The sequence below is a fragment of the Dryas octopetala genome, chromosome 1 (assembly GCF_963921425.1).
Source record: "Dryas octopetala chromosome 1, drDryOcto1.1, whole genome shotgun sequence".
Classification (NCBI taxonomy): Eukaryota; Viridiplantae; Streptophyta; class Magnoliopsida; order Rosales; family Rosaceae; genus Dryas; species Dryas octopetala.
The window spans coordinates 8,466,770-8,489,009 of NC_141366.1; the positions used below are offsets into that span (position 1 = coordinate 8,466,770).

The 22,240-nt window shown below is 35.4% G+C and overlaps 1 protein-coding gene and 1 pseudogene across 1 annotated transcript; one reads left to right on the forward strand and one right to left on the reverse strand.

Moving 5' to 3' along the window:
* Positions 1-9,989: 9,989 nt before the first annotated feature.
* Positions 9,990-14,136, reverse strand: LOC147297355 (riboflavin synthase pseudogene; annotated as a pseudogene).
* A 1,981-nt stretch (positions 14,137-16,117) lies between these two features.
* LOC147297356 (nucleotide/nucleic acid binding protein) lies at positions 16,118-21,692 on the forward strand. Its single transcript, XM_086248303.1, has 12 exons — positions 16,118-16,273; positions 16,358-17,419; positions 17,680-17,769; positions 17,908-18,031; positions 18,352-18,675; positions 19,563-19,627; positions 19,934-20,105; positions 20,246-20,350; positions 20,434-20,535; positions 20,741-20,911; positions 21,110-21,241; positions 21,327-21,692. Coding segments are annotated over exons 1-12 (2,505 nt in total). The 5' UTR covers positions 16,118-16,271; the 3' UTR covers positions 21,483-21,692.
* Positions 21,693-22,240: the final 548 nt, after the last annotated feature.

Below are 22,240 nucleotides of genomic sequence, written 5' to 3' on the forward strand. Positions count from 1 at the left end.
TAACCAAGCCGAATTGTCTCTAGATTCGAGAATTGAATCAAATAATATTCATTTTCATTTCAAAGCTAAAGTGAATTGCACTTAAAATATCGCTTGAACATGTCCATATCCTTCTTAGCATTTAGCTTTAGCTGGTTATACGGCTAGACCAATATTGTAGCTCATGGTATGTGCAAGAACAAGATTAAATTAAGCCAATCAATTTTGTTTCACTCTATCGTGTCCAAATGCCTCTGGGTTTCAGAATCGGTCCAGTTGGAAATTAAATCACATTTAGGACGTCAGAAAAAGGACTAACGAAACAAAGTCAACCAACCCATTAAGTTTCTTAAATGAACTGTTATTATTATCAATCACAAAATTCCTCATTTTATATATATAACCATCTCTGGATTATAATAATGTTAGTCTTGCTTTGTATTCAATTAAAGTATCATGCACCGTCTGAAGCTGAATACTCTCATGGAATCTTAAAATCAATTCTTTAGTGCTCTCCTACATCATCAAAATAATAAAGTGTAACACTTCTTTTGAATCTACTCCAAAGTTCTAACTTTTAGACCAAAAACTTTTACAAAGCAAATCTTATTTGATAACCATTGAATTTTAAAAACTTAACGTGTAAGTTGCACGACAAAAAACTCTATTTTGATATCAATAAAAAAGTGAAAATTTTTTAAATTCAAGGCGTCTTGTAACCAAAACTCTCAATGTATATTATACAATTATTGAATCTGAAAAATTTAAATTGTCTTGGTTGAAGAGGCAGTCAAAGGGATGAAAGAGCCATTTGGAATTTGCTTGCTAATTGGTCTGTGGGTTCATATATTGCCGTCTCTGCTATCTAGTTTGAAGTAAAATGGTTCCATTCGAATCTTGCTCCTCAGCCTTCAGAGTAGGGGTGGGCGCGGTGCGGTTCAACTCACTTTTTCCTCGGAACCGTGCACCGCGCCAGACATGAATAGACGGTGCGGTTCGGTGCTTAAAACTGTGAAAAAAATAAAAAAACCAAACCAAGCCAAACCATCTTGAATGCGGTGTGGTGCGGTTCTCACCACGGTTCTGGGCCTAATGGGGCCTCACACTTGTTTTTTTAAGCCTAAGCCAAATTATTTAATGATGCAAACCCATCCTAATTAAAAAATATATAAAAATGTACAAAAATGTGTACAAAAAGTGTATAAAAAGTAAATAAAAATGGTATAAATATATATAAAAAAATATATAAAATGGTGTATATGACAATATATGTATAAAAATATAAAAAAATATATTTTTTGCAAGTATGTGGTGCGGTTCGGTTCGGTGCGGTTAAATAAGGTGTAGAACCGAAACCGGAACCGGAACCGGAGAGAAGCGGTGCGGTTCGGTTTTTTTGACGGTGTTGACTTTTTTTTGTCAACGCGGTTTTTTGCGGTGCGGTTCGGCCGGTTTTAGCGGTCCGCGGTTAATATGCCCACCCCTACTTTAGAGAGTGTGCTGTTGCATGCCTTTCACAAAATCATGAGCATTAAAACAATCCAATTAACAATCCAAAATCACGAGCCAGAGAGTGTTTTGTAGAGACTGCATGTTCCGCACAAAATCTTGGAGTTAAAATTTCACATAAAGTCGTCAAAGAAAAAAAATAAAATGACTTAATTAAAAACCCTAAACCACAACCAGAGGTGTTTTAAAATTTATAAGAAAATCTTTTTAATTCATAATAATTTATAAGAAAATCCTTTTAATTCATAATAAAGTCATTCCCCGATTTGAAGGGTATTTCCCCTCCTAGGGTATAGAGTGGGTTTTGTAGACGCTGCATGTTAGGTTTTAACACTGAAATTTTGGGCTCCGCCCAAAATCTTAGAGTTAAAATCTAACATAAATCCGTCAAAAAAGAAAAATAATAAGACATAATTTAAAACCATAAATCACTACCTGTCATAATCTAAGAAAGATCCATAAAATGAACTGGATTCTAAGTCTCTTTTGTTTTAATGCTCATGATTTTGTGAAAGGCATGCAACAGCACACTCGCTAAAGGCTGAGGAGCAAGATGCCAAGATCCATTCCATTTGAGCAATTGCATGGAGGTCACCAAAATACTACACAACATAATTGGCCTCGCATGCAACGGCTCTAGATATTATTTTAAATGGATGTCCAATTACTCAGATGTCCTCTCTTTCCCAAGCATTATTACAAGAGATAATTAGGATTACGTCATTTAGAAAAATAGTTTTTAGATAGAGATCGGGGGTGTTTTAAAATTCATAATAAAGTCATTTTAATTTATAAAAAAATCCTTTTAATTCATAATAAAGTCATTCCTTGATGTGAAGGGTATTTGCCCCTGTTTGAAGGGTATTTCCCCTCGTAGGGTGTAGAGTGGGTTTTGTAGAGGCTGCATGTTTCGCCCAAAATCTCGGAATTAAAACTTAACATAAAGCCGTCAAAGAAGAAAAATAAAATGACTTAATTAAAAACCCTAAATCACAACCAGAGGTGTTTTAAAATTTATAAAAAAATCTTTTTAATTCATAATAATTTATAAGAAAATTCTTTTAATTCATAATAAAGTCATTCCTCAATTTGAAGGGTATTTCCCCTCCTAGGGTGTAGAGTGGGCTTTGTAGAGGCTGCATGTTAGGTTTTAACTCTGAGATTTTGGGCTCCGTCCAAAATCTTAAAGTTAAAACCTAACATAAATCCGTCAAAAAAGAAAAATAAAAAGACTTAATTAAAAACCCTAAATCACTACCGGTCTTAATCTAATAAAGACTCATAAAATGAACTGGATTCTAAATCTCTTTTGTTTTAATGCTCACGATTTTGTGAAAGGCATGCAACAACACACTCGCTAAAGGCTGAGGAGCAAGATGCCAAGATCCATTCCATTTGAGCAATTGCATGGAGGTTACCAAGCACCAAAATACCACACAACATAATTGGCCTCGCATGCAACGACTCTAGATATTATTTTAAGTGGATGTCCAATTACTCAGATGCCCTCTCCTTCCCAAGCATTATTACAAGAGATAATTAGGATTAGTTCATTTAGAAAAACAGTTTTTATATGGAGATCGGGGGTGTTTTAAAATTTATAAGAAAATCTTTTTAATTCATAATAAAGTCATTTTAATTTATAAAAAAATCCTTTTAATTCATAATAAAGTCCTTCCTCGATGTGAAGGGTATTTGCCCCTGTTTGAAGGGTATTTGCCTTCCTAGGGTGTAGTGTAGGTTTTGTAGAGGCTGCATGTTCTGCCCAAAATCTCGGAGTTAAAACTTAACATAAAGCCGTCAAAAAAGAAAAATAAAATGACTTAACTAAAAACCCTAAATCACAACCAGAGGTGTTTTAAAATTTATAAGAAAATTATTTTAATTCATAATAATTTATAAGAAAATCCTTTTAATTCATAATAAAGTCATTCCCCGATTTGAAGGGTATTTCCCCTTCTAGGGTGTAGAGTGGGCTTTGTAGAGGCTGCATGTTAGGTTTTAACTCTGAAATTTTGAGCTCTGCCCAAAATCTTAGAGTTAAAACCTAACATAAATCCGTCAAAAAATAAAAATAAAAAGACTTAATTAAAAACCCTAAATCACTACCGGTCTTAATCTAAGAAAGACTCATAAAATGAACTGGATTCTAAATCTCTTTTGTTTTAATGCTCATGATTTTGTGAAAGGCATGCAACAACACACTCGCTAAAGGCTCAGGAGCAAGATGCCAAGATCCATTCCATTTGAGCAATTGTATGGAGGTTACCAAGCACCAAAATACCACACAACATAATTGGCCTCACATGCAACGGCTCTAGATATTATTTTAAGTGGATGTCCAATTACTCAGATGCCTTCTCCTTCCCAAGCATTATTACAAGAGATAATTAGGATTAGTTCATTTAGAAAAACAGTTTTTAGATGGAGATCGGGGATGTTTTAAAATTTATAAGAAAATCTTTTTAATTCATAATAAAGTCATTTTAATTTATAAAAAAATCCTTTTAATTCATAATAAAGTCTTTCCTCGATGTGAAGGGTATTTGCCCCTGTTTGAAGGGTATTTCCCCTCCTAGGGTGTAGAGTGGGTTTTGTAGAGGCTACATGTTCCGCCCAAAATCTCGGAGTTAAAACTTAACATAAAGCCGTCAAAGAAGAAAAATAAAATGACTTAATTAAAAACCCTAAATCACAACCATAGGTGTTTTAAAATGTATAAGAAAATCATTTTAATTCATAATAATTTATAAGAAAATTCTTTTCATTCATAATAAAGTCATTCCTCAATTTGAAGGGTATTTCCCCTCCTAGGGTGTAGAGTGGGCTTTGTAGAGGCTACATGTTAGGTTTTAACTCTGAGATTTTGGGCTCCGCCCAAAATCTTAAAGTTAAAACCTAACATAAATCCGTCAAAAAAGAAAAATAAAAAGACTTAATTAAAAACCCTAAATCACTACCGGTCTTAATCTAAGAAAGACTCATAAAATGGACTGAATTCTAAGTCTCTTTTGTTTTAATGCTCATGATTTTGTGAAAGGCATGCAACAACACACTCGCTAAAGGCTGAGCAGCAAGATGTCAAGATCCATTCCATTTGAGCAATTGCATGGAGGTTACCAAGCACCAAAATACCACACAACATAATTGGCCTCGCATGCAACGGCTCTAGATATTATTTTAAGCGGATGTCCAATTACTCAGATGCCCTCTCCTTCCCAAGCATTATTACAAGAGATAATTAGGATTAGTTCATTTAGAAAAACAGTTTTTAGATGGAGATCGGGAGTGTTTTAAAATTTATAAGAAAATCTTTTTAATTCATAATAAAGTCATTTTAATTTATAAAAAAATCCTTTTAATTCATAATAAAGTCCTTCCTCGATGTGAAGGGTATTTGCCCCTGTTTGAAGGGTATTTCCCCTCCTAGGGTGTAGAGTGGGTTTTGTAGAGGCTGCATGTTCCGCCCAAAATCTCGGAGTTAAAACTTAACATAAAGCCGTCAAAGAAGAAAAATAAAATGACTTAATTAAAAACCCTAAATCACAAGGTGTTTTAAAATTTATAAGAAAATTATTTTAATTCATAATAATGTATAAGAAAATCCTTTTAATTCATAATAAAGTCATTCCCCGATTTGAAGGGTATTTGCCCCTGTTTGAAGGGTATTTCCCCTCCTAGGGTGTAGAGTGAGTTTTGTAGAGGCTGCATGTTCCTCCCAAAATCTCGGAGTTAAAACTTAACATAAAGCCGTCAAAGAAGAAAAATAAAATGACTTAATTAAAAACCCTAAATCACAACCAGAAGTGTTTTAAAATTTATAAGAAAATTATTTTAATTCATAATAATTTATAAGAAAATCATTTTAATTCATAATAAAGTCATTCCCCGATTTGAAGGGTATTTCCCCTCCTAGGGTGTAGAGTGGGCTTTGTAGAGGCTGCATGTTAGGTTTTAACTCTGAGATTTTGGGCTCCGCCCAAAATCTTAAAGTTAAAACCTAACATAAATCCGTCAAAAAAGAAAAATAAAAAGACTTAATTAAAAACCCTAAATCACTACCGGTCTTAATCTAAGAAAGACTCATAAAATGGACTGAATTCTAAGTCTCTTTTGTTTTAATGCTCATGATTTTGTGAAAGGCATGCAACAACACACTCGCTAAAGGCTGAGGAGCAAGATGCCAAGATCCATTCCATTTGAGCAATTGCATGGAGGTTACCAAGCACAAAAATACCACACAACATAATTGGCCTCGCATGCAACGGTTCTAGATATTATTTTAAGCGGATGTCCAATTACTCAGATGCCCTCTCCTTCCCAAGCATTATTACAAGAGATAATTAGGATTAGTTCATTTAGAAAAACAGTCTTTAGATGGAGATCGGAGGTGTTTTAAAATTTATAATAAAATCTTTTTAATTCATAATAAAGTCATTTTAATTTATAAAAAAATCCTTTTAATTAGTAATAAAGTCCTTCCTCGATGTGAAGGGTATTTGCCCCTGTTTGAAGGGTATTTCCCCTCGTAGGGTGTAGAGTGGGTTTTGTAGAGATTGCATGTTTCGCCCAAAATCTCGGAGTTAAAACTTAATATAAAGCCGTCAAAGAAGAAAAATAAAATGACTTAATTAAAAACCCTAAATCACAACCAGATGTGTTTTAAAATTTATAAGAAAATTATTTTAATTCCTAATAATTTATAAGAAAATCTTTTAATTCATAATAAAGTCATTCCCCGATTTGAAGGGTATTTCCTCTTCTAGGGTGTAGAGTGGGATTTGTAGAGGAGCCCAAAATCTCAGAGTTAAAACCTAACATAAATCCGTCAAAAAATAAAAATAAAAAGACTTAATTAAAAACCCTAAATCACTACCGGTCTTAATCTAAGAAAGACTCATAAAATGGACTGGATTCTAAATCTCTTTTGTTTTAATGCTCATGATTTTGTGAAAGGCATGCAACAACACACTCGCTAAAGGCTGAGGAGCAAGATGCCAAGATCCATTCCATTTGAGCAATTGCATGGAGGTTACCAAGCACCAAAATACCACACAACATAATTGGCCTCGCATGCAACGGCTCTAGATATTATTTTAAGCGGATGTCCAATTACTCAGATGCCCTCTTCTTCCCAAGCATTATTACAAGAGATAATTAGGATTAGTTCATTTAGAAAAATAGTTTTTAGATGGAGATCGGGGGTGTTTTAAAATTTATAAGAAAATCTTTTTAATTCATAATAAAGTCATTTTAATTTATAAAAAAATCCTTTTAATTCGTAATAAAGTCCTTCCTCGATTTGAATGGTATTTTCCCCTATTTGAAGGGTTTTTCCTTTCCTAGGGTGTAGAGTGGGTTTTGTAGAGGCTGCATGTTCCGCCCAAAATCTCGGAGTTAAAACCTAACATAAAGCCGTCAAAGAAGAAAAATAAAATGTCTTAATTAAAAACCCAAAATCACTACCGGTCTTAGTCTAAGAAAGACTCCTAAAATGGACTGTACTTTAAGTCTCTCTTATTACAATTCACAACTAAAATAGAACCATTTGCAAATCACAATGGACTGTTTGACCGTAAGATCATTGGTCCTAAACCATTTTGTGTGTCTACAATTTGGTGCAGACATAGGTCTCTCTGACATTATCTTAGAGATGGATGCAGAACAAGTTGTGAAGCCGTGTAATCATCCCTCTCCCTGCCTTGCTTCGGCTGGTACTCTAATTGATGATGTAAAAGAAATGTCACAAAATTCAAATATCATCTTGTGATCGTGAATCGTATCTGTTGATGAAGAATTATAGAAAAAGCAATTGACCTTGAGGTCCGTGACCATGCAAGGCCGTGTACAGCTAAGCTTTTTTATATGTTTATGAATACTCTATTTGGATCTCATATTCTTCATCAATAACTAGTATTCTACATGTAGGGTGGTCTTTGGCAATCATTCTTTTAAGTACAGTTGAGAAATGGCAGTTGATCATATTGTGAGAATGTGGAGGATTGTCGATATTGTAAAATTATAAATTTGCATAGTGTTTAATTTCTAATTTATAAATTGACTCATTACCAATTAGTTTTGTGTTAATTGCTTGAATTACCTTTAACATATATAGTTTTTAATTAGATACTACATAATTGATCAGTTCTTGTCGTAGCAATAGCATTTCAGTCCACGAGTATTACCAGAAAACCCAAGTTCTTGACATCACTACAACAATTTCTAGCAAAGCTCACCAATTTTTATGGAAAGCATAAAGAAGATAGATATATAACAATATCTACCAAAGCTCACCAATTGTAAAGAAGAAGTTACTTGCCTGTATTTGTAAAAAGCATAAAGAAGATGAATATATACGGAAAGGAAACAAACAAATTTAATTAGGAGCCTTAGCCATGCTCTCAAATCTTGCGAAGCATGCAAGGATGAAAATCATAGTTAGTACATTATTGCAAACTCTTCAATGCATGAAAATCACAGATCGATAATCGTCATTGGAATCTCATCATAATGAGCAAATAGCCAACGCATATATATTGTTGATTCCTTACTATATGTGTTCAAAATCATAGGATATGAAGTTGCATGTTGTCATATTCTCTTTTTGTCTTTTCTATGATCATCAAATATTGACTTGCATTGGTACCTCAATTGGCGATTTCATTATTGCTAACCAAAAAAATGATATTGAAATTGATTACGGTACATTACGCACGGATTAGGCTACACATGATTGATAATTAATGACACTAGAAAGTTAATATAAACTTTGACATACTCCACAAACGTTTTCCAGTATGTAATATTCTTGCTTGCATTTCTTGTCGCAACTACTTGCGTTTATACATAGCCCATAAAACGTTTGGCTTTTTCGTCTGCATATCTTTTTTCTCTTAAAGCGCATTAATTCGAACCAACCGTATGGCCCCCATACACACTATGCTACACAAATTAATGTTGGTGAGGATCATGAGCCATATATATAGGAATTGAATAATGTGTACATATGTTGTCAAACTATTGTATGTTTGGAAGAAAAGAACATTTTTCTAGCTTATAATATTTTATGCATAAGCATTTGAGAGTACTACATATATAAGCAAGAAACATGAAGAAGGTGAACATGGAAAGGAAACGAACAAATTTATTAGGGGACTTGGTCATGTTCGATCTCATGAATCCAAAGCTAGCGCGCAATTAAGGAAAGAAAATTATTACTGATAGTTAATTATTGCAAACTCTTAATTCGCCTTTGGAATTAAAATACTTTATTAAATTTAAGCTATAGGCTTGAAAGGACCAAATGCTTCATAAAATCATGCATGTTGACCCAATCAGGCCAGTCACTATATATATACTGCATGTGTTCAACATCATGGGCATTGCTTTGTCATCTATATATACAATATATATTCTGTTATATATATCAATATTGCTTAGGGGCGGGAAAACATGCTATTGACCTTTTAGAACAATTTTACCATACCATATGTCCCTTGGTTAATATTCGGTCCCATATATCAAGTCTACAGCATTTAATTGTAAGATGGATTCCTTTTAAATTATTATGGTACGTGTTATATCAATGGTTAAAATTTAATTTAAACAATTTATATATAGAAAATGCCTCTTTAGGGATCACAAGTATCTCCCTATCTTTGTGATCCCAGCTGTGACATCTATTGCCATAGATTGTCCCTTCACACAACCAAGGGTCCAAGAGTTATGCTGCTTATCTAAATTGGTGCGTGTAAATTAGTTGAGTCGGTTATATAAGGAATTAACCATCGTGATTTGGCTAATATTTTATCAATATGATTCTAGAATACATATACATACATCCAGAGATGTAAGTCAATGACTTACTTAATGTTCGTATGACTAATTATTAACATCATGTCGGTTGGGTCTAGACTCAAAAGCTAAGCCCCTCCTAGGCTTATGAGCTTCTAGGCATCGACTTCCTAGGCCCAAAGACTAAACCCTTCGGGGGCTCTTAGCCCCTGACCTCCTAGGCTCCGGCCCCCTACGCTCCGGCCTCCTAGGCCTTGACCTCCTAGGCTCCGGCCTCATAGGCTCCGACCCCTTAGGTCCTGACCTCCTAGGTTCCGGCCTCCCAAGCTCAAGCCTCCTGGGCCCCGACCCGTGTCAACTCACTCGGATCCTCGAGACAGGTGACACGTGGCGCTCATACAGTGCGAATCATTACAAGGGACACGTGTCATCACCGGATTGGTTGACTCTTCCAAAAGTACTATAAAAGAGGTACTTTCTTGTTACAAAAGGACAATTCAATCAATATTATACTATTCACTCACTCTGTTCACAAATTCTCTGGACACTGACTTGAGCGTCGGAGGAGGTTCAACCGGTACCACACCGGTGCTCTTCCCGCTCACTTTTGTGTACTTGCGCAGGGTGCTTTGGATATTATTCTTTCTCCACTATTCACTAATCGGACCCAGCTACTTGTTCCTACCCCATTTCGACGTGTCATCCACTCAGTGAGAGGTCAACAGGTCAACGTGGTTCGACTCGACGTTGACTGCTTTACCATTTTTTAGCATCAACACTTAAGTTGAAGACTTAATTCGAGGATCACATTTTTAGGAACCACCCTTTAATGTGGTCCCATAATTTGTATCATTTATTTTTAGATATATATTCTTTTCGGTTTCATTTTTTAAGCTTCTCATTAGTTGCAGGAGTCTCACTGCCCATTGCCATAAAAACAATAAAAATGGATAAATAACACATAAATCGAAGGCATGGACCATCTTTTTCAGTCATAAGTTTAAAAATTGTTTAGCTATTTGAATAACATTATGATCAATTTAGTCTTGCAACTTAACTATGATTTAATTACTAGCATTCCAGTATTTGTCCTTTCAATTTCGCTGATTTCTTTGGAAGGATAATTACAAAAAATTAAAGGGACTTATTTAAAAGTAAACACAATTAATATCAACACCAAAAGTATATTCATCGGAAGATTCGGAGTCGAATAGACATAGGAAGCATTAATATATTGTTTCATGTACACATTCTGAGCATGCCATGAACTGATACAAAGGCCAAATCGACTGTTTATTGTTCAATCGTACGTAGTAGTTAACACTGATCAACAGTCGTAGCAATAGCATTTGAGATGATTATCGAAAAGTTTGCATACTCCACAAACTGATCCCTCATGCTTGCATTTCTTGTTGCAACTATTTTCCCATCTGCATTGCCCGTGAAATGTTGTGCTCAGACGACTGCATGCTACATGTTTTTTAACGCATTTAAAATAACCTCGTACCCCATAACAGTTGCCTGCAGCAAATTACAGACATCACCTAAATATTTCATAAGCTCAATTAATATGTTATGCTAACTTTTGTATTCTGGAAAAAACAGTAAATTAATTAGTTTAAGGTACGTGCCTAGTAATATAAAAAAGAATCATTTAATGAATTGTCATGTGTTCTGTGCATGTATGAGTACGTAATCAAGAAGTAAAGTACGTTACTTACCTAGGTTTGTAAGAAGCATGAAGAAAGTGAATATGGAAAGGAAACAACAAATGAATTTACGAGCCCTAATCATGTTCTCAATCTTACAAATTAATAAAGCTAGTTCTAATTAATTGCAGAGTACCCTTAAATCATGTTGCTGATATATGATTAAAAAAGAAGAAGAAGAAGAAGAAGAAAAAAGACTCTTAGATCATGTTGAGCCAATTAACCAGTCGGTATAGAATATTGTACCATCACATATGATTTTCTAAGATCATCAATAATGTCGACAAGATATATATATAGGGAGGTGATTTTCGCACTCCTCTTTTCTCTATTTGTACTTCTTCTTATTTTTTTAAATGTTTGTATATATTTATATTATTTATTTTTCACAAATATCATTTGGCTTTTAATTATAGAATGTCACATATACAACATTAAATCCTACACATTTACTTTTTTAAAATCGTCATAATAATATATCTATTTCTATAACTCTCTTTTAAAAAGGAAAAAAAACTTATCTAATTCTCTACACTTTTGTCCGTCTTCATGATATATAGTACATCTCTCTTTTCTAATTAAGCTGTCATGTGACATTCATTTTTTAAAAAATCAAATATACAAATAAGTAGTGGTTGCTTGGCACGGGAACATTTTTCTTGGCAGTGTCAAAAGACCCAAAAATGAGGGAGTGGACTAATTAAAACCCTAATTAATTTTATAACACAAAATCCACCATATATCAAAAGAAGAAGATACATAAATAATGACACTCATGAAGAAAACGAAAAAAAAATATGACAAACTAAATATTTTTCTAATGAAGTTTAGAATAATGATTGAAAGCACGTATAAGACTGATTCACAAAAGAAAAAAAAAAGGTATAGAAGGCAAAGAGATGCAATATAAAGAAGATACAACGGGCCGGGAGGAAAGAAAATTACTTATTTTTATTTTTTTAATAAGTATGAGAGAATTTAGGAAAAAATAATCATTACTAAAAGATAATTAAAATAAAAATTCAACAGTCATAAAGGATAAATTTGGAAAAATATATAATAGAAACATACAAAATACATTAAAAAATGAAATGGAGTGCAAACGGAGAAAAAAAGAGTGCGAAAATCGCCTTCCTATTCCTATATATAAAGAAACATGATATTAATTGATCGTTTGAACAGTTTCACCAACCATACGTATTAATTAATAATGTGCTATGTTAATTTTTTATTTCTAATAAAACTATAAAAGTATAAGAAATTCTTTTATAAGTATGAGAAATATTTCATTCTAACAAAAATGCATGCATGAGAAATGTTTAGGTTTATTATTTGTTTTACCACCCGAAGTTGAAATCGGTTCGTACTTTACCAGCTATATAACTTTTTTTTGTCCCACTCAATTTACCATGCACCCATAACTAACTTTTGTGTCACTTTACTCTTTTGTGTCTATTTTATTAACCAATCTGTCAAAATTGGTCACATGGCAATGTCATTTCGTCCAATTTAATCCAACTTTAAGTGGTAAAATGTTTATTCTTAATATTAATAAATATGTGTTATAATATAGGTGAATTAGTAACATCATGTAATGACGGTGTTATGATCACACCGAAAAATGACTCCATTTTTATGAAAGTCTAAAATTTGTGCCTTAATTCAGAACTTTATCGGACTTTAAAGTTGTATGGTGGTGCGCTCACGATATTTTATCGCAACCCAAGTCTTTTGTCATTTTCTATGCTTTTATTTGTTTTTACTTTTTAGCAAAACTAGACCAACCTTCAAACCTATGACCCTGTGTTAGCACTTAACCACAAGTCTAGACATAAGGCCGACTCTGGATGCAATACTCCCTCCCCCACACCAATGTGGATACAAGCACTTACGTATACACACGCTTCCATCGTCCTTGCCAATCTCTCAAACTCATTAAAAAGTGGGCTGGCTTATCAAAATATTTCACGTGTAAATGAACCTATCAGGCTATAAATTTATGCTTTTAGCCTTTAAAAACACATAATATTAATATATACTACACACGCACTTTCAACAAATGGGCATTAATGTTTAGATAATTTGACGATAGCAATTCCTCTGATTATATATACTATAGTATATATATATATATAGAGTGCTGCTATTTGCACACCCTAAATCTCTCTTTGCACACCCTTTCTTGAAAAAAAAAAAAAAAACTCAAGGAAAAAGACCATTTGGCCCTTCCCTCACCCACACACCCCCATCCATTTTTCTTTTTGCACACCCTCCCTAAACAGAAAAAAAAAACTCACACACACCCAAAACTCACACACCCCATCCCCATCTCCCCCCCCCCCCCGTACACACCCCCTCCCCACCTCTCCACCATGCTGCACCACCCTCCCCGCGCGCAGCACCACCACCGTGGGCCCACCACCCTGCTGCACCACCCTCCCCGCGCCCACCACCATGCTGCACTTTCTGCTGAGTATAAGCCACCAACATGAAATTAAAGCAGTCTTCTTCATCAAACACATCCACCACCGTCAAGCTTGTCCCATCCACGGCTATAAACCCTTTTGGGAGCACATACTTGAGCAGCTCCTTTGCTGCCTTCACCTTGATCCACAGTGAATCCCCCTCAGCCTCCATTGACACTATCTCCCCTGTGCCATCCACATGACCCTGCACAAAATGCCCGCCCATTCGGCTCGTGGGTTGCACCGCCCGCTCCAAATTCACAAGCGACCCGGGTTCGAGCTCCACCAGCGCCGTCATCCTAAGCGTCTCCGGCGACAGCCCGACCGTGAAGTCGGACAATTGGGTGTCGAACTCAGTCACCGTGAGGCAGGTGCCGTTCACGGCAATGCTATCGCCAAGGTTCACTCCCTCGAGGACGGTTTTGGCGTCGATTTTCATGTCGAACCCGCCGCGTTCACCAATACCCAGTTGCTTGACTTGGCCCATTTCCTCGACGATGCCGGTGAAAAGGCATCGGATTGTGTTGCGAGGAGGAGATGTAAAATGCATATGGGGTCTTTGGGTGGCAACGAAGAGGGTTAGAGTGGAGGGTTTGAATATGGGGTTAAATTTGTGGTGGGTTCTGTATGAGATACTTCCGAAATTGTTCAGAACTGACATCTTTGGAACAGAGATTTGTGGGGTTAGATTTGTGGTGGGTGCTGCTGGTGCGAGGAAGGTGGTGATCGGCGGAGGGAAAAAAAACAGAGCAAGGGGGGAGGAGTCGGAGAGGAGAGGAGAGGAGGGGAGGGCTCGGGGGGAGGTGGTTGGGGTGGGGGGAAGAAGAAGAAGATAAAGGGTGGAGGGTGCGACGGTGAAGAAGAAAAAAAAAAATTTGCAGGTGAGGGAAATTTGCAGGTGAGAGGTGGGGTGTGTACGGGGGGAGATGGGAATGGGGTGTGTGGGTGAGGAAAGGGCCAAATGGTCTTTTTCTTTGAGTTTTTTTTTTTTTTTTCAAGAAAGGGTGTGCAAAGAGAGATTTAGGGTGTGCAAATAGCAGCACTCTATATATATTATATATAACGACTCATGGTTGGCTCAGCATGGTAATTAAATAATTAATAGTCTGCAATGAAATATTTCAGTAATATATTTTCTTCCTTGCTAGCTTTCCAAGATTGAGAACATATATATATGGCTAAGGCTCCTAATTTTTGTGTTATACTCATATTGAATTCAATTAGTAAATTAAAAAAAGATAAATCATATCAAATGAATTGATGTCATGTAAATGGAAAACAAAAGTTTAAGAAAAAATAGTTGGTACAAAGTGTACATTAAACATTTTTTTTTTTGGTGAATACATTAAAACATTTTTCATACAGTATAAAGATCATAATTAGTTGAGTGCCTTAATTTCAAGGTACAGTTTCAACAAACGCTAAACTGAAATTGTAAACTAAAACTATGACTGCAGACATATTTTCACTGCACTTTGGACAAATATAAATTTTATATACCAAAAAAACTAAAAGAATTTGAGAAAAGAAAATTCAAAACAAACAAAATAAAAACAAAAAAACAAACTGAAAATAAGCTAAATAAGCTAAGTGACCAGGTTACAAATGTTACTTTATTATTACATTCTATTAGAGGTTACCTAGGATACATCTTACACTAATTTATTCTTTTGTTTTTTCTATGGCCATATGTGGGATCAAAGTGGTATAAATAAGGATAAAAAAAGATATTGATGCATCTGGTCCCATCATAGCTTAAATTTAATAAAATATTTGACATGAATGTTAATGTCTTCTTTAATTTTCATCGAAATTGAAACATCTTTTTTAATAAAGTGAAAAAAAATATTAAGCCTTTAGGGTTAGTTAAAATGGTGAGGATGAGAGGGGTAATGACTTAGAATTAAGTTAGGTGTAGGAGTCGATCCCCTCGATAGTGTAACAAAAGAAAAATATTATTACTAAATTAATAATTAATTGATGATTAAGGACTTCTTTTTCTACAGGACATTTGTGTATTAGATAGAATTGATTCTTGTGACAATATTTCATTTGTTTTAATAATTGGGTCTATTATGGAGCTTAATTGGGATAATAGAAGGTGACACGTGTGATTTATTTCTTCATAATGACTAATTTCTCATAAGTCAATATGAGTCAACATGTATTGGCTAAAAAGAAAAGGGTAATGTTAGGGGAATTATGTCATTGTACCACATTTGTGGTACTACATGATTGATTTCCTAATCTAAAAAGAGAGAGGGAAAGAGGGGAAGAGATTAAGGATATCTAGGAAGCCACATTATGTGGTATTATAAATGTGGTACAAAGACATGGTGCCTTTAGCATTTAAAAAAAAAAAAAAAAAAAAGTGTCGTCGGTGTCGACATGTAAATGTGATGGACTTATAATTGATATTTACATTTGGCCCATTCCCATGGTTGTTGGATCTTCAATCTTGATGGGCCGGCCACTTGGGTCTCCGTATTCCAACATTTAAGGGCTGGGCTTTGGTTTTAAACGGATCAAAATTTTGTCATATCCAATTTGAATTCTGTTAAGCCCATCGGCCAAAACACACGAAAATTTCGAGTACCTCAAAAAAAAAAAAACCCTCTTAATTCTATTGTTATTTTTATTTTTGGGGCAAAAACCGCAAAACTGAAACAGTCACCGCCACCACAGCCCAAAGCCCTTGGCCTTCTCTCTCAATACAGTTGATTTCAGACTCAGAGCAAGAGCGGCACCGTCTTCGTTTTCAATTTGGTCGAAGAATCTCACACCTGTAATTCAAACTTCGTAACAACTAACAACAATGTGAGTTTCAATTTATTCTTGTGGATTCTGTTTGGTTTCCGAGAAAAATAGCAGGTTTTTACATAACCAGGTTTACAATTTCAGGTCCAGAATATGCGTGAAGAATTTGCCCAAGCACGTGGAGGAGAAGCGACTTCGAGAGTTCTTCTCGGAGAAAGGAGAGGTTACAGACGCGAAGGTGCTGCGCACCAAGGACGGCAAGAGCAGGCAGTTCGCTTTCATTGGGTTCCGCTCGGAGCTTCAAGCTCAGGAGGCCATCATCTACTACAACAGGTCGTTTATGGATACTTGTAGGATTAGTTGTGAGATTGCTCATAAAGTCGGCGATCCGGAGATTCCTCGGCCTTGGAGTCGTCATACTTTGGAGAAAGAGAAGAAGAAGAAGAAAGAGAGTGAAGATGGGGAGAAGAAGAAGGAGAAGAAGAAGAAGGAAGGTGCCGTCGCGAAAAGTCGGAGTGTTGCGGAAGCGAAGAGTGATGATGATCCTCAGCTTGAAGAGTTTCTACAGGTGATGCAGCCTCGGGCTAAGTCCAAATTGTGGGCAAACGACACGTTGGTAGCTCCGGTAGCTGAACGAGTTGGTAAAGTCGGCAAAAAGCCGATGAAGGAAAGCGAAGAGAAACCAGTTCCAGTCGATATGGAGGTAGACGCAGCTGCCAAGAGGAAGGATTCACACAATGTTGCTCTTGATGATGTCGTTTCGGATATGGATTACTTCAAGAGCAGAGTGAAGTCTGAATGGTCGGATTCGGAGAGCAGTGACAGTGACAGTGATGATGATAATAATGATGATAATGAGGAGGAGGTTGAGAAGGAAAAATCTCAGGTTGTTCAAAAATTTGACGCAAAGGAACAACGTGATGTTAATGAAGAAGAGGTCAGAGAGGAAGGTCCTTCTGAAGATGCTGATGGCCAAGTACTTGACGAGAGCAATCCGTCATCCAGTTCGAAAGATGAGAAAGAACAAGTGCTTGAGACTGGTCGTCTTTTTGTTCGTAATCTGCCATTTACAGCAACTGAGGAGGAGCTGGAAGAGCATTTTAGCAAATTTGGCAATGTGCAGATTCATCTTGTTGTTGATAAAGATACAAATCGGTCCAAGGGAATCGCTTATGCTCTTTACACGCTTCCACAATGTGCGCAAAGGTAGTCTTTTGTGCTTCAAAGCTCACATGGGTTATTTTCTTGGAGCTATTGTGGCAATAACTTAATGATATTATTTCAAGTTTTGAGTCCTAATAAATTAACATTTAGTATTTTACTAAATAGCTATTTCAATTGCTTGTTAATCTAGATTATTGGAATTTGCAATTTGTTCTTCCTTGAACTTCTCTTGTTTTTTTGTCACTGCATTCAAGTCTCCTAATATTGATAATGGTGTTTCTTTTCCTCTCTTTTTGGTGAAGGGCTTTGGAAGAATTAGACGGTTCAATTTTCCAAGGAAGATTGTTGCATGTTATGCCAGCAAAACAAAAAAATCCATCCGAGAAGCAAGGGTAAGTAGTTCTACTTTATTGGCCTCTTTTCCCAACTTCATTTTCTAGGGGTTTTTGTTGTCATTACTCTTCTATTGGGATTTATCATGACTTTCTACTTGCACTCTAAGGTTAAATTTGACATTGTTCACCCTATAGGGCTAATGATTCAGCAACCCAAGCTTCAAGGCCTCTTAAGCAACGAAGGGAGGACGAGAGGAAAGCAGCCGAAGCTAGTGGAGATACAAGAGCATGGAATAGTTTGTTTATGCACCCTGATACAGTATGTTAACCACAGTTACAGTATGCATAAATTCACTTACCAATGTTTCGGTGATTTTACTCTCTGCATAACTTCCAGTAGTAGATGGCATCTGAACATGTTCATTTTACTTTTGGTCTTGAGATTGTTCTACTGTTCTCCTTACTTTCTCATTATTTTTTAATATTTTTCTCTAATACTAGAGAACCTTAGTTTTTGTTTTGGCCTTCATTCCATAATACTGGTAGTAATAGCATCATTATGTTCACTACCCTGCTTTGTTCGGTAATTGTTTGGTTTTTATTCGGTGATTCTCTAATTCTTATTTTGTATTTTAATAGGTTGTTGAGAACATAGCTCGGAAACATGGTGTGAGTAAGAGTGATTTTCTTGACCGGGAAGCTGATGATCTCGCTGTACGCATTGCTCTGGGAGAAACTCAAGTGATTGCAGACACAAAAAAGGCTTTTGTAAATGCTGGAATAAATGTAGAATCTTTAGAGAATTTTGCTGCTGGGAAAGCTGATGGTATGAAAAGAAGCAACCACGTTTTATTGGTGAAGAACTTGCCATATGGTTCTTCTGATAGTGAACTGGCAAAGATGTTTGGGAAATTTGGGAGTTTGGAAAAAATCATTCTCCCCCCTACAAAAACATTGGCTTTGGTATGCATACATGTGTTCCTCCATCAAAGACTATTGCTTAATTTCTTCTTATTTTACTGTGGATGTGCATTTTCGAAGTTGTTGATTAAAATGTATATACTGTGTTTTCATCTTGTAGATAGGTTCAATTAAATTAAATTCTGGGCATATTTTAGAAAGTAGTTTTGAGTAAATTCATGTTCCGAACTGCAGTATCTCAATTACAAGGCATTTAGACTTAAACTGCCCTTCATATTCAGTTCAGACATCATTATTATAATGCATACTTTGCCTTGCCAATGAGTAACTTCATCTATTGTTTGGAAAACTTTTTAATCACTTGCCCTACCTCCCAATAAAATTTGTTTGGGTATATTATGAATATATTTTTTTTTTTCAAATAGTAAGTCAGTTTTATCAGAGAAAGAAGGAGCAAGATACAAAAAAATAACTATTTTTCATAGGTATATGAACTTCTAAGTGACCCAAGGTGGATGGGTAGGTGCGAGGTTGTTTACTAATTAGGGACTACTGTAATTATTCAGATTAAAGAGGTGAAAGTGGCTAGGTTCTATAAGTCGTTAAGATCTGTTTTGACTGGCCTTACTTGGCTTCTGACCATCCTAGATTAGACAACATTAGTTGTGGTCTTTTAAGAAATTGGAAACACATGTCAACAAGGTTTCCTTGTCCAGTTGCTTTTGGTTTTGTTTACTTAGTTGGAGGTTTTCATGTCCTCTTTGACACTTGGAGGATCAAATGTCTTTTTTGTATACTTCTGTTAGGCCAAGCTTTTGATACTGCGGAGAGGAAGAAAAATCTTAATACTGATGATATTGTTTTATTATGATGATGTGTTGTTAATAATTGGTGCTCTACTACTTTTGTCTTGAATTATTATCCTGCAGGCTGTTTTTCTTGAACCTGCTAATGCTCGAGCAGCTTTTAAAGGTTTAGCGTACAAGCGCTACAAGTAAGTTCTCTTTGTTTCTTGTTTATTTTATTGGTCAAAAAAATTTATACTTTGTCCAGTGGGATTTATCATAAGTTGAAAAATGTTCAGGTTGAATACATCTTGGAACTCGGATTTTTTTTCGTTGGTATTATCTTGAATTTGTTGAGACAAAATTAATTTTTACATCGTTGTTTAATGTTTACTCTTGTGCATCTAATCTTCATTAGAGTAGTTGCTTGATCATCTATTTGATGGCCATTTGTTCACTGTTACATGGTTATGTCACAGATACATAAATGTTTTCCCCCATTTACTATGGTACAGGGATACTCCTTTATATTTGGAATGGGCTCCTGGAAATGTTCTCAGTCAAAGTTTAACAGTCGAGAGCAATGAAAAGAACAGTGCCGTTGTTGAACATGATGTCAAAAGGGTTACGTTAGAGCAGTATGTGGAAGGAATATCAGATGTGGATGCTGATCCTGATAGGGTTGAGGTTTGGCATTTATATGCATTTTTTTCCTCTACACATCTGATCACACCTGTGGCCTATTTCCTTGTTCTGTTACATCTTGCCTAGTTTTTGTCTACCTAATATAATAATTATTTTGTGCTTTGTTGTGTCACATTCTCCAGTCACGATCTTTATATGTCAAGAATCTGAGCTTTAAGACATCTGACGAGGGTTTGAAAAAGCATTTTAGTGAACAAATGAAGGAGGGGAAAATATTAAGTGTCAAGGTGATAATCTGGCTGTCTAGAAACGTTACTGTTATATACTCGATATATTTCTCTTATGTATATCATTTGTTCTCTCTGTGCAGGTGAAGAAACACTTGAAAAAAGGGAAGAATGTTTCAATGGGTTTTGGTTTTATAGAGTTTGATTCTATGGAGACAGCCACAAATGTTTGCAGGGATTTACAGGTATGGCAGAGCCTTGTCAAAATTATTTGCATGTAATATACATTTTGGAAATTTTCAAAAAACTATTTTAAATAGTTTTTTTATTTTTTATTACATGGAGGTTTGGATCTCTACCCTCATTCCAGCCATCTCATGCTTACTGGAGCTAAGGTTTTGGCATGTGCATTTTGGGAATTTGCTGCAACTAATATTTACCATTTTCTAGGGAACTATTTTGGATGGGCATGCTCTTATTTTGCAACTTTGTCATGCCAAGAAAGATGAAGTGCTGAAGAAAGTTGAGAAGGATAAAAGTTCAACAAAATTACATGTAAAAAATGTAGCGTTTGAGGCTACAGAGAAAGATCTGAGACAGCTGTTTAGTCCATTCGGCCAGGTGATTACTGAATTTTGACAAGTGATAATGCAATTTTCTAGATTTGGGATCCTCTGTTTATATAGAATGATTGACAACCTATGTTATTGCCCCTCGGGTTTAGTTCTTTTGAGCCAAGTTAGTATGGTGATAAATCTGCACGGAGTACACCATTTTATTGCAATCCTATAATTGACTTCAATTCTTTTTATGTGCCAGATTAAAAGTTTACGGTTACCGATGAAGCTTGGACAGCATAGAGGCTTTGCATTTGTGGAGTTTGTCACAAAACAAGAGACGGAAAATGCGCTTAAAGCACTTTCAAGTACCCATCTGTACGGTCGCCATCTGGTAAGACATTGAAAGTATTATAGACGTGTGAGTTCTCCTTTATAAAGTAGAAATCAGCTATATAACTGCTTGCTGTGAACTTCAGGTTCTAGAGAGAGCAAAGGAAGGTGAGAGCTTGGAAGAACTACGAGCTCGAATAGCCGCTCAGTTCACAGATGATCAAAATGGGTTTTCCAGGAAAAGGAAGAATGTGGCCACCTTGGACGAACGCAAAATGAAATTTGAGAGGATTGCTGAATAGGGATTCAATGTTTGGTGTGTATGATGTGTTAGATCTTTTGACCAAAAAAAAAATGTGTTAGATCTGATGAGTTGTACTTTTCTTTTGTTTAGTTTATAATTCATTTTATTTTCTTAAGCTAGCTCCAGTTTTGCTTTTTTGGGAGCTGGTGTTTATAATTTGTTATTAGGCACTCCTTTATTTAATCTTGTTTTATGTAAATTAAAAAATGCTGATTTGAAGAGTTGGTAGTTAAGTTTTAGTTTCACCCACTTGTTATTAAATGGAAGTCTAAAACGTTGTAGTTTTAGACATAAGCACGAGATATTTGCTCTAAATTCATCATGCTAAATCCTTTTTTTTTTTTTGGCCAAGACATCATGCTAAATCTTTAAACACTATAATGATATAATTTTGGATATAAGCACAATTACATCGGTACCAAAAGATCTTATTTCATAATGAAATAATCTTAACCCATTTCTCAGTCAATTATCAAAGTCCAATTGAGTCTCATGCTTTAATTTTTGTTTTCAAAGCTTTTCATCCCCACCATTTATGAAAATAGTTTACTTTTCGTGGTTATCACAACACTGGAAAATTATTATATGTAATTAGAAAATTAATGATCGTACACGTGTTATAATTTAAATGAATCGATAATACTATATCATTATGTCACGTGATGTTACGGTTACACACAATAATTTTTCCATAAAACCAGTTAAAAGAGACATTACATGCGAAAAGATTTATAATTCATACATTTTATTTTTGGC